The sequence below is a fragment of the Corythoichthys intestinalis genome, chromosome 5 (genome assembly GCF_030265065.1).
Source record: "Corythoichthys intestinalis isolate RoL2023-P3 chromosome 5, ASM3026506v1, whole genome shotgun sequence".
Classification (NCBI taxonomy): domain Eukaryota; kingdom Metazoa; phylum Chordata; class Actinopteri; order Syngnathiformes; family Syngnathidae; genus Corythoichthys; species Corythoichthys intestinalis.
The window spans coordinates 3,064,453-3,077,616 of NC_080399.1; the positions used below are offsets into that span (position 1 = coordinate 3,064,453).

The following is a 13,164-nucleotide window of genomic DNA, read 5'->3' on the forward strand; positions in this document are numbered from 1 at the left end:
TGCTATTGTGAAGTAGCACTGGAAATTACGTGGACAATTCAGGGAGATTTTCAGCAGGGCCAAGACCGAAAAGTGGTATTTCCAATGTGCCAAAATGGATTTTGCCATGTGGCATTTTTTTTGCCATGTTGCAAAATAGATTTCGCCATGGCAAAATCCAATTTTGGCACATTGCAAAAAAAAAATGCCACAAGGCAAAATCCATTTTGCCACATGGCAAAAAAATGCCACGTGTTTAAAAAATGCCACATGGCAAAATCCATTTTGGCACATTGCAAAAAAATGCCACATGGCAAAATCCATTTTGCCACATGGCAAAAACAAATGCCACATGGCAAAATCCATTTTGGCACATTGCAAAAAAAATTCTGCATGGCAAAATCCATTTTGGCACATTGCAAAAAAAAATTCCACATGGCAAAAAAAGAAAATGACACATGGCAAAATCCATTTTGGCACATTGCAAAAAAATGCCACATGGCAAAATCTATTTTGCCATATGGCAAAAAAATGCCACGTGTTAAAAAAAATGCCACATGGCAAAATCCATTTTGGCACATTGCAAAAAAATGCCACGTGGCAAAATCCATTTTGCCACATGGTAAAAACAAATGCCACATGGCAAAAAAAAAAAAAAAAAAAGAAGAAGAAAATGCCACATGGCAAAAAAAAAAAAGAAAACGCCACATGGCAAAATCCATTTTGGAATATTGCAAAAAAATGCCACATGGCAAAAAAAAAAAAAAAAAAGAAAAGAAAATGCCACATGGCAAAAAGAAAAGAAAATATCACATGGCAAAAAAAAAAAAAGCCACATGGCAAAAAAAGAGAATTCCGCATGGCAAAATCCATTTTGCCACATGGCAAAAAACCAAAAAAAAAAACAAATCCACAGTATTCACATGTCACCTGTACGTTTTGGGTCACTTCTTGTTTATTAGCCTTTGCTTTAATTTTAATGCATTTCTAGGTCACTTCTTTTTTATTTTGGGTCAATTTCTGTTGGTTTTTAGGGCACTCATAGGTCACATTTTGCTCTTTTCGAGTCACTTTCTGATAATTTTGGGGTTTTCACATGTCACTTCCTGTACATTTTGGGTCACTTCCTGTCACTTCACTTCAAAGCCTTTGCTTTGATTTGAATGCATTTCTGAGTCACTTCTTTTTGATTTTGGGTCATTTTCTGTTGGTTTGAGGGCACTCATAGGTCATTTTTTGCTCTTTTTAGGTCACATTCTGACTATTTGGGGGTATTCACATGTCACTTCCTGCACATTTTGGGTCACTTCCTGTTTAATAGCCTTTGCTTTTGAGTTTGATGCATTTTTGGGTCACTTCCTTTTGATTTTGGGTCAATTTCTGTTGTTTTTAGGGCACTTGTTGGTCACTTTTTGCTCTTTTGGGTGCCTTTTGGCTGATTTTGGGGTATTCACAAGTCACTTCCTGTACATTTTGGGTCTTTTCCTATTCATTAGGCTTTGCTTTTAATTTTGACGCATTTCTGGGTCACTTCCTTTTGATTTTGGCTCAATTTCTGTTGGTTTTAGGGCAATCATAGGTCACTTTCTGCTGATTTTGGGGTATTCATATGTCACTTCCTGTACATTTTGGGTTTTTCCTGTTCATTAGCCCTTGATTTTGGTGCAATTCTTGGATCACTTCCTTTTGATTTTGGCTCAATTTCTGTTGGGTTTAGGGCACTCATATGTCACTTTTTGCTGGTTTTGGGTCACTTTCTGATGATCTGGGGTATTCAAATGTTACTTCCTGCACATTTTGGGTCACTGTCTGTTTATTAGCCTTGGCTTTCAATTTTGATGCATTTCTGGGTCACTTCCTTCTGATTTTGGCTAAATTGCTGCTGGTTTTAGCGCACCCATAGGTCACGTTTTGCTCTTTATGAGTCACTTTCTGATTATTTTGGAACATTCACATGTCACTTCCTGTACATTCTGGGTCACTTCATGTTCGTTAGGCTTTGCTTTTGATTTTGATGAATTTCTGGGTCACTTCCTTTTGATTTTGGCTCAATTTCTGTTGGTTTTGGGGCACTCATAGGTCACTTTTTGCTCTTTTTGGGTCACTTTCTGATTATTTGGAGGCATTCCCTAGTCACTTTCTGTACATTTCGGGTAACTTCCTGTTCATTAGGCTTTGCTTTTAATTTTGACGCATTTCTGGGTCACTTCTTTTTGATTTTGGGTCAATATCTGTTGGTTTTAGGGCACTTATCGGTCACTTTTTGCTGTTTTCGGGTCACTTTCTAATGATTTGGGGGCATTCACATGTCACATCCTGTACATTTTGGGTCACTTCCTGTTTATTAGCGTTTGCTTTTGATTTTGATGCGTTTCTGGGTCACTTCCTTTTGATTTTGGGTCAATTTTCTGTTGGTTTTAGGGCACTCATAGGTCACTTTTTGAACTCTTTGGGTCCATTTCTGATCATTTTGGGTATTCATATTTCACTTCCTGTACATTTTGGCTCACTTCCTGTTCATTGGGCTTTGCTTTTGATTTTGATGCATTTCTGGGTCACTTTATTTATTTTTCAATTTTTTTATTTTTTGTGGGGGGGTCAATTTCTGTTGGTTTTGGGGCTCTCATAGGTCACTTTTTGACCATTTTGGATCACTTTTTGATGATTTGGGGGCATTCACATGTCACATCCTGTACATTTTGGGTCACTTCCTGTTTATTAGCGTTTGCTTTTGATTTTGATGCATTTCTGGGTCACTTCCTTTTGATTTTGGGTCAATTTTCTGTTGGTTTTAGGGCACTCATAGGTCACTTTTTGAACCCTTTGGGTCCATTTCTGATAATTTTGGGTATTCATATTTCACTTTCTGTACATTTTGGCTCACTTCCTGTTATTTGGGCTTTGCTTTTGATTTTGATGCATTTCTATGTCACTTCTTTTTGTGTGTGTGTGTGTGGGGGGGTCAATTTCTGTTGGTTTTAGGGCTCTCATAGGTCACTTTTTGCTCATTTTGGGTCACTTTTTGATGATTTAGGGGCATTCACATGGCACTTCCTGTACATTTTTGATCACTTCCTGTTCATTCGGCTTTGCTTTTGATTTCAGGTTAATTTCTGTTGGTTTCAGGGCACTCATAGGTCACTTTTTGCCCATTTTTGGGTCACTTTTTGATGATTTAAGTGCATTCACATGGCACTTCCTGTACATTTTGGGACACTTCCTGTTCATTAGGCTTTGATTTTAATTTTGAATCATTTGTGGGTCACATCTTTTTGATTTTGGGTAAATATCTGTTGGTTTATGGCACTCATAGGTCACTTTTTTCTCTTTTGTGGTCACTTTCTGATGATTTGGGGGCATTCACATGTCACATCCTGTACATTTTGGGTCACTTCCTGTTTATCAGGCTTCGCTTTTGATTTTGATGCATTTCTGGGACACTTCCTTTTGATTTTGGGTCAATTTTCTGTTGGTTTTAGGGCACTCATAGGTCACTTTGTGAACTCTTTGGTTCCATTTCTGATCATTTTTGATCATCATTGGGCTTTGCTTTTGATTTTGATGCATTTCTAGGTCACCTCTTCTTCTTCTTTTTTATGTGGGGGGTCAATTTCTGTTGGTTTTAGGGCTCTCATAGGTCACTTTTTGCTCATTTTGGGTCACTTTTTGATGATTTAGGGGCATTCACATGTCACTTCCTGTACATTTTGGGTCACTTCCTGTTCATTGGGCTTTGCTTTTGATTTTGATGCATTTCTAGGTCACTTCTTCTTTTTTGTGTGGGGGGGGTCAATTTCTGTTGGTTTTAGGGCTCTCACAGGTCACTTTTTGCTCATTTTGGGTCACTTTTTGATGATTTAGGGGCAATCACATGTCACTTCCTGTACATTTTGGGTCACTTGCTGTTTATTAGCATTTCCTTTTAATTTTGATGCATTTCTAGGTCAATTCCTTTTGATTTTGGGTCAATTTTCTGTTGGTTTAGGGCTCTCATATGTCACTTTTTGCCCATTTTGGGTCACTTTTTGATGATTTAGGGGCATTCACATGTCACTTCCTGTACATTTTGGGTCACTTCCTGTTTATTCGGCTTTGCTTTTGATTTCAGGTTAATTTCTGTTGGTTTCAGGGCACTCATAGGTCACTTTTTTGCTGTTTGGTGTCACTTTCTGATGATTTTGGGGTATTCACATGTCATTTCCAGTACATTTTGGGACACTTCCTGTTCATTAGGCTTTGATTTTAATTTTGAAGCATTTCTGGGTGACATCTTTTTGATTTTGAGTAAATATCTGTTGGTTTTCGGGCACTCATAGGTCACTTTTTTTGTCTTTTGGGGTCACTTTCTTATGATTTTGGAGCAATCTCTAGTCACTTCCTGTACATTTTGGCTCACTTCCTGTTCATTGGGCTTTACTTTTAATTTTGATGCATTTCTAGGTCACTTCTTCTTTTTTTTGGGGGGGGGGGGGTCAATTTCTGTTGGTTTTAAGGCTCTCATAGGTCACTTTTTGCTCATTTTGGGTCACTTTTTGATGATCTGGGGCATTCACATGTCACTTCCTGTACATTTTGGGACACTTCCTGTTCATTAGGCTTTGATTTTAATTTTGAAGCATTTCTGGGTCACATCTTTTTGAGTTTGGGTCAATATCTGTTGGTTTTAGGGCACTCATAGGTCACTTTTTTTCTCTTTTAGGGTCACTTTCTGATGATTTTGGAGTAATCGCTCGTCACTTCCTGTACATTTTGGCTCACTTCCTGTTCATTGGGCTTTGCTTTTGATTTTGATGCATTTCTAGGTCACTTCTTCTTTTTTGTGTGGGGGGGTCAATTTCTGTTGGTTTTAGGGCTCTCACAGGTCACTTTTTGCTCATTTTGGGTCACTTTTCGATGATTTAGGGGCAATCACATATCCCTTCCTGTACATTTTGGGTCACTTCCTGTTCATTCGGCTTTGCTTTTGATTTCAGGTTAATTTCTGTTGGTTTCAGGGCACTCATAGGTCACTTTTTGCCCATTTTGGGTCACTGTTTGATGATTTAAGTGCATTCACATGGCACTTCCAGTACATTTTGGGTCACTTGCTGTTAATTTTGATGCATTTCTAGGTCTCTTACTTTTGATTTTGGGTCAAGTTTCTGTTGGTTTTAGGGCTCTCATAGGTCACTTTTTGCCCATTTTGGGTCACTTTTTGATGATTTGGGGGCATTCACATGTCACTTCCTGTACATTTTGGGTCACTTCCTGTTCATTCGGCTTTGCTTTTGATTTCAGGTTAATTTCTGTTGATTTCATGGCACTCATAGGTCACTTTTTTGCTGTTTGGTGTCACTTTCTGATGATTTTGGGGTATTCACACGTCACTTCCTGTACATTTTGGGACACTTCCTGTTCATTAGGCTTTGATTTTAATTTTGAAGCATTTCTGGGTCACATCTTTTTGATTTTGGGTAAATATCTGTTGGTTTTAGGGCACTCATAGGTCACTTTTTTCTCTTTTGGGGTCACTTTCTGATGATTTTGGAGCAATCTCTAGCCACTCCCTGTACATTTTGGTGTTACTTCCAATTATTTCTGGTGCAATTCAAGGAAGTTTGCAAAAACCTACAGAAAGTGACTGGTGGGAGTGCCAATTTCACCCCATTTTGTATTTAGTTGTTACTTTATTTTGAAACTCTTGGGTCAAGGTCACCTCATGAGATGGATGTACCACTGTATATCAAGAGTCTCCTCCTCCATGTTTTCAACCCTCTCCCTCACGTCCCTTTAACAACATTCTCCCCACCCGTGCAGCGCATGCGTCCACGCTGCTCGGGTGTGTGCGTGTGTGACCATGTGAATGTCCATGTGCTACTTTGACAAGCCCAGTAAGAGAGCAGGGCAGCGAGAGGGGGGACAGGTCCACGGCGGGAGTAGGAGAACCATGCATTCAGGGATCGGGAAGCGCAGATGACCTACGGGTGCGCGTTGCCCGGCGTGCCAAATGGGGTCCGCTCTGGGCCGAAGACGAGCGAGCGAGAAAAAGCAAAGGAGGAGCAAAGAAGCCGGGAAGGCCAAAGTCAATAGTAAGGTAGTCCCATCATCCGTCTTTCTTCCTCGCTGACTTTTCATAGACTTGGTTATTTGCAGAAACTCTCCAAGCGGCTCCGCTACCTGTCAAGTCGCTCGCTCGCTTTCCTTTCTGTTGTCATGCTCGGCTGCGTGGAGTTTGGTGCAGTCTTGTCTGAAAGCCTGCCAGAATGTTAATGCGTCTCGGCCGCTACGCGCGCTTAAATGCGGGTAAGCGCCGCTTGTTTGGCTGAGGGTCGGCTTGTTTGCGTGGGAGGATGACTCCGGGGGTCCCGGCGTTGTCACAACTCTTGGCGTGAGGGTGATAAATTCCTGACGTTGATGTCACGTTGGTGTCAGAGAGGAAAAATAAAAGCTAGTGGACCTCAGGAATTGCAGGAGATGGGCTAACAGCAGGGCCGGCCCAGCCTATATGCAGACTATGCAGCTGCTTAGGGCCCCTGACCACTTGGGGGCCCCCAATCTTGCAATTTTTTAAATTTTTTAATTTATTTTTTTTAAACTACAGTTTGCTTTATTTGACTTTTGTGACTTTTGATACTTGATTACAAGCTTAAAAAACTAAAAGCTCTTCCTTAACTTCTATCTTTCCTCTTTTAGAAAAAGGTTTGGCGCTATCTACTGTAAGTACTGACAATCATTTGGGGTGAGAAGTTTTAAGTATGCAGTGCAACAAAATCAGATTAATATACCAAATATGGACGTAAAAATATGGGTTGGATTGCATGTATGGGTTTCACAGTATACTGTGACGAAATGGTGGGCCAAAAATACTGGCCCCTTTGCATTATTTTGCCTAGGGCCCCCAAATGGCCTGGCACCCAAAAAAAAATCAAGTTTGTAAAAAAAAAAAAAAAAAAAAAAAAAACTAAAAAATAGTAATTGTAATAATAACAACAATATATAGTATTTAAAATAAAACTTTGTAAAGCCTGATAAATTAAAGTAATTTGGTGCCCCCCCACCCCCACCCCACCCCCCCAATTCTCTAGTGGTTTGCTCGGAAATGCAGATGTGTACCTCTGTAGGGCCACTAACAACTGATTCTTGCTCTTTAATGTTTGTATTTAAAATTCATTATTTATGTTCATTTACAGATGTTTATTTGTAAGTAGTTGTGGAATTTATTTTTTTTATTTTAAATTTTTTGTTTTATTTATTTGAGTATTTGGTGCCATTGGTAGTTTTTTTAAAAAAAATTTATAAAGACTTAATTATTATTATTTATCTATTATTTTTGTTTTTTGTTTCATTTAGTTTTTGTTTGGTTTGACAGTTTGTGAAACATTTGTGAATGTGAATGTTTGTGAAATATTACTGTTGACAACTAAGTTATTTTGTAAAATAAAGCAATACTGACAAATGTTCAGATAGTGTACATTTCTATCGTTGGGGGGGCACCACAAAGCATTTATGCCTAGGGCACCAAAATAGCTAGCGCCGGCCCTGGCTAACAGTTAGCATTTATGTAGCTTTTAACTTTGTAAAGGGTACCTATTTAACATATTGGACGTTTAGTTCCGTCAAAAGCTCGGAAAGATGAGCATTCAAAGTCGGTCGACCATGTTAATTTAGGGTTCTTACATCATTTCCCGGTCCCTTTCTGTTCATTTGCCTCTTACTGGTGATTTTTTAGGCATTTTCAGGTCACTTCCTATTAGGCCTGAACGATATTGGAAAAAAAAATATTGTTGCGATTTTTGGGGGGTTTGCGATATATTGCGATATTATATTGCGATGCTTAAAAAAATATTAGGGCTTTCAAAATTATCGCGTTAACGGGCGGTAAATTCCTGACGGTGATGTCACGTTGGTGTCAGAGAGGAAAAGCTAGTGGACCTCAGGAATTGCAGGAGATGGGCTAGCAGTTAGCATTTATGTAGCTTTTAACTTTGTAAATGATACCTATTTAAGTTATTGGACGTTGACGTCCGTCAAAAGCTCGGAAAGATGAGCATTCAAAGTCGGTCGACCATGTTAATTTAGGGTTCTTACATCATTTCCCGGTCCCTTTCTGTTCATTTGCTTCTTACTGTTGATTTTTTAGGCATTTTCACGTCACTTTCTATTGATTTGGTGTCACTTTCTGATGGTTTTAGGACCAGGCGAACTGTGCCACGAGGCAGTGGTCACCACAAAAGAAAGGCTAAAAAAAAAATCCATCTTTATGAGCCAGGCGGCGATGTAGGAAAAGTTTACCCTGGCTGTCGCAGCCACAACAGCATCATCTCTCCGTTAGTTATGTGTAAATAAATTGTCACTTTGCTATCAAAAGCTCAATTTGTCTTGTTGTTTATATTATTTTGTACAAGGAAAACATTATTTAGATGTTTGGGATGTCACATGCCATGTAGCAAAATGGATTTTGCCACATGGCAAAATGGCAACAACAAAAAAAAAGCCACATGGCAAAATCCATTTTGGCACATGGCAAAAAAATGCCGCATGGCAAAATCCATTTTGGCACATTGCAAAAAAATGCCACATGGCAAAAAAGAAAATGCCACATGGCAAAATCCATTTTGGCACATTGCAAAAAAAAAAATGCCACACAGCAAAAAAAGAAAATGCCAAATGGCAAAAAAAAAAAAAACAAATGCCACGTGGCAAAATCCATTTTGGCAGATTGCAAAAAAATGCCATGTGGCAAAATCCATTTTGCCACATGGCAAAAACAAATGCGACGTGGCTAAAACAAAAAAGAAAATGCCACATGGCAAAAAAAAAAAAAAAAAAAAAGCCACATGGCACAAAAATGCCACGTGGCAAAAAAAAAAAATGCCACATGGCAAAAACTGCCACGTGTTAAAAAAAATGCCCCATGGCAAAATCCATTTTGGCACATTGCAAAAAAATGCAAAAACTTTCTGATGGTTTTAGGACCAGGCGAACTGTGCCACGAGGCAGTGGTCACCACATAAGAAAGACTAAAAAAAATCCATCTTTATGAGACAGGCGGCGATGTAGGAAAAGTTTACCCCGGCTGTCGCGGCCACAACAGCATCATCTCTCAGTTAGTTATGTGTGAATAAATTGTTACTTTGCAATCAAAAGCTCTATTTGTCTTGTTGTTTATGTTTCTTTGTACAAGGAAAACATTATTCAGATGTTTGGGATGTCACATAGGCAAAAATTAGTTTTTGGTATCAATTCCTGTCCATGTTGGAGCCAGTCCTGTTTGATTTCGTTCATTTCCTGTTCATTAGTTATTTCCTGTTGATTTTGAGGCATTTCCGGGTCACTTTTTGTTGATTTTTGGGTCACTTTCCGATGATTTTAGAGGATTCCAGGGTCATTTCCTGGACGTGTCAGATACCCTCCTTTTGATTTAGTTCATTTCCTGTTCATTAGTTATTTCCTGTTGATTTTGGGGCATTTTATCTTCATTAGTGGCTTCCTGTTGATTTTTGGGGCATTTCCGGGTCACTTTCTGTTAATTTTGGGTCACATTCTTATGATTTTGGGATCACTTCCTGTCCATGTTTAGTCCATTCCTGTTGATTTTAGTTCATTTACTGTTCTTTAGTTATTTCCTGTTGATTTTTTTGGGCATTTCTGGGTCACTTTTTGTTGATGTTTGGGTCACTTTCTGATGATTTTAGAACATTCCAGGGTCACTTCCTGGACGTGTTGGATACCCTCCTGTTGATTTAGTTCATTTCCTGTTCATTAATTGTTTGCTGTTGATTTTGGGGCATTTCTGGGTCACTTCCTGTTGATTTTGGGTCATGTTATCTTCATTAGTGGCTTCCTGTTGATTTTGGGGCATTTCTGGCTCACTTCCCTTTAATTCTGTGTCACATTCTTATGATTTCGGGATCACTTCCTGTCCGTGTTTAGTCCATTCCTGTTCTTTTGAGGTCATTTTCTTTTTATTAGTGGCTTCTTGTTGATTTTGGGGCATTTTCGGGTCACTTTTTGTTTAAATTTTTGGGTCACTTTCTGATAATTTTAGAGCATTTCAGGGTGACTTCCTGGACGTGTTGGATACCCTCCTGTTGATTTAGTTCATTTCGTGTTCATGAGTTATTTCCTGTTGATTTTGTGGCATTTCTGGGTCACTTCCTGTTGATTTTGGGTCATTTTATCTTCATTAGTTGCTTCCTATTGATTTTGGGGTATTTCCAGGTCACTTCCTGTTAATTCTGGGTCACATTCTTATGATTTCGGGATCACATCCTGTCCGTCTTTAGTCCATTTCTGTTGATTTTAGTTCATTTACTGTTCATTAGTTATTTCCTGTTGATTTTGGGGCATTTCTGGGTCACTTCCTGTTAATTTTGGGTCACATTCTTATAATTTCCAGATCACTTCCTGTCCATGTTTAGTCCATTCCTGTTGTTTTAAGGTCATTTTCTTTTTATTAGTGGCTTCTTGTTGATTTTGGGGCATTTCCGGGTCACTTTTTGTTGATTTTTGGGTCCCTTTCTGATGATTTTAGAGCATTCCAGGGTAACTTCCTGGACGTGTTGGATATGATTTAGTTCATTTTGTGTTCATTAGTTATTTCCTGTTGATTTTGTGGCATTTCTGGGTCATTTCTTGTTGATTTTGGGTCATTTTATCTTCATTAGAGGCTTCCTGTTGATTTTGGGGCATTTCCGGGTCACATTCTTATGATTTCGGGATCACTTCCTGTCCATGTTTAGTCCATTCCTGTTGTTTTGAGGTCATTTTCTTTTTATTAGTGGCTTCTTGTTGATTTTGGGGCATTTCCGGGTCACTTTTTGTTGATTTTTGGGTCACTTTCTGATAATTTTAGAGCATTCCAGGGTCACTTCCTGGACATGTTGGATACCTTCCTGTTGATTTAGTTCATTTCCTGTTCATGAGTTATTTCCTGTTGATTTGAGGTCATTTCTGGGTCACGCCCCGCTGAATTGTGTCACTCCCCACACATTTTGGATCATTTACTGTTGATTTTAGGGCATTTCTGGGTCATTTTCTGTTGATTGGTCACTTCCCGTTGATTTTGGGTGACTTCCTTTTCATTTTGCGGCATTCCAGGGTCACTTGCTGTACAATTTAGATCATTTCCTGCTGATTTGAGGTCATTTCTGGATCACCTCCTGATGATTTTGGTCACCTTCCGCATAATTTAAGGTATTCCAGAGTCACTTTTTGTACATTTTGGATCACTTCTTGTTGATTTTAGGGCATTTTTGGGTCGTTTCCTGTTTACTAGTCACTTCCTGTTGATTTTGGGTCCCTTCCTGCACATTTTGCGGCATTCCAGGGTCACTTCCTGTACAATTTAGATCAATTTCTGCTGATTTGAGGTCATTTCTGGATCACCTCCTGATGATTTTGGTCACTTCCCGCATAATTTAAGGCATTCCAGGGTCACATTTTGTACATTTTGTTTCACTTCTTGTTGATTTTAGGGCATTTTTGGGTGGTTTCCTGTTTACTAGTCACTTCCTGTTGATTTTGGGTCACTTCCTGCACATTTTGTGGCATTCCAGGGTCACTTCCTGTACAATTTAGATCATTTCCTGCTGATTTGAGGTCATTTCTGGATCACCTCCTGATGATTTTGGTCACCTCCCGCATAATTTAGGGCATTCCAGGGTCACTTTTTGTACATTTTGGATCACTTCTTGTTGATTTTAGGGCATTTTTGGGTGGCTTCCTGTTTACTAGTCACTTCCTGTTGATTTTGGGTCACTTCCTGCACATTTTGCGGCATTCCAGGGTCACTTCCTGTACAATTTAGATCATTTTCTGCTGATTTGAAGTCATTTCTGGATCACCTCCTGATGATTTTGGTCACTTCCCGCATAATTTAAGGCATTCCAGGGTCACTTTTTGTACATTTTGGATCACTTCTTGTTGATTTTAGGGCATTTTTTGGGTGGGTTCCTGTTTACTAGTCACTTCCTGTTGATTTTGGGTCACTTCCTGTCAATTGTGGGTCACATTCTTACGATTTCGGGATCACTTCCTGTCCGTGTTTAGTCCATTCCTGTTGATTTTAGTTCATTTACTGTTCATTAGTGGCTTCTTGTTGATTTTGGGGCATTTCTGGGTCACTTTTTGTTGATTTTTGGGTCACTTTCTGATGATTTTAGAGCATTCCAGGGTCACTTCCTGGACGTGTTGTATACCTTCCTGTTGATTTAGTTCATTTCCGGTTCATTAGTTATTTCCTGTTGATTTGGGGGCATTTCCGGGTCACTTCCTGTATATTCCAGCACATTTTGTGACTATCCGAGGTCACTTCCTGGATGTGTTGGAGCCATTCCTGTTGATTTTAGTTCATTTCCTGTCATTAGTCAGTCATACGTCTTGGACTACCCTCCAGTTGATTTTAGGTCATTTGCTTGGCATGAGTTTGTTCCTGTTGATTTTCGGGCATTTCCAGGTCCCTTCCTATTGATTTTGGGTCACTTTCTGATGATTTTAGAGCATTCCAGGGTCATTTCCTTGTATGTGTTGGATACACTCCTGTTGATTTTAGGTCATTTCCCTTTCATTAGTCACTTCCTTTACAATTTAGATCATTTCCTGTTGATTTGAGGTCACTTCTGGGTCGCGCCCCACTGAATTGTGTCACTCCCCGCACATTTTGGATCATTTACTGTTGATTTTAGGGCATTTCTGGGTCGTTTCCTGTTTACTAGTCACTTCCTGTTGATTTTGGGTCCCTTCCTGCACATTTTGCGGCATTCCAGGGTCACTTCCTGTCCAATTTTGATCATTTTCTGCTGATTTGAAGTCATTTCTGGATCACCTCCTGATGATTTTGGTCACTTCCCGCATAATTTAAGGCATTCCAGGGTCACTTTTTGTACATTTTGGATCACTTCTTGTTGATTCTAGGGCATTTTTTGGGTGGTTTCCTGTTTACTAGTCACTTCCTGTTGATTTTGGGTCACTTCCAGCACATATTTGAGCATTCTTGGGTCACTTCCAGCACATTCTGGGAAAGTTCTTCTTGTGTTTCCTCTTTTCGGGAATTTCAATGCCACTTTCTGTTTATTGTTTGCTTCCGGTTGATTTTGCGGCATCTCAGGGTCACATTCTATTGATTTTGAGTCACTTTCCGTAGACTTTTTTTCCCTCTTGATATCAGTTTTTTTTTTCTCCCATTGGAAATTAATGGGGACACCA

The 13,164-nt window shown here is 39.3% G+C and overlaps 1 protein-coding gene across 9 annotated transcripts in view; it reads left to right on the top strand.

Annotated features, from left to right (window-relative positions):
• Positions 1–13,164, top strand: part of shank3a (SH3 and multiple ankyrin repeat domains 3a) — a 333,038-nt gene that overhangs the window by 112,302 nt on the left and 207,572 nt on the right. Inside the window, exon 1 of one of the 9 annotated variants that reach the window (XM_057835989.1) lies at positions 4,541–6,052. The exons of the other annotated variants lie outside the window; for them this stretch is intronic. Coding sequence (XP_057691972.1) covers positions 5,966–6,052 — 87 coding nt within the window. The 5' untranslated portion in view covers positions 4,541–5,965. Of the gene's footprint in view, positions 1–4,540; positions 6,053–13,164 lie in introns of those variants that run through there. 9 annotated transcript variants of the gene reach the window in all.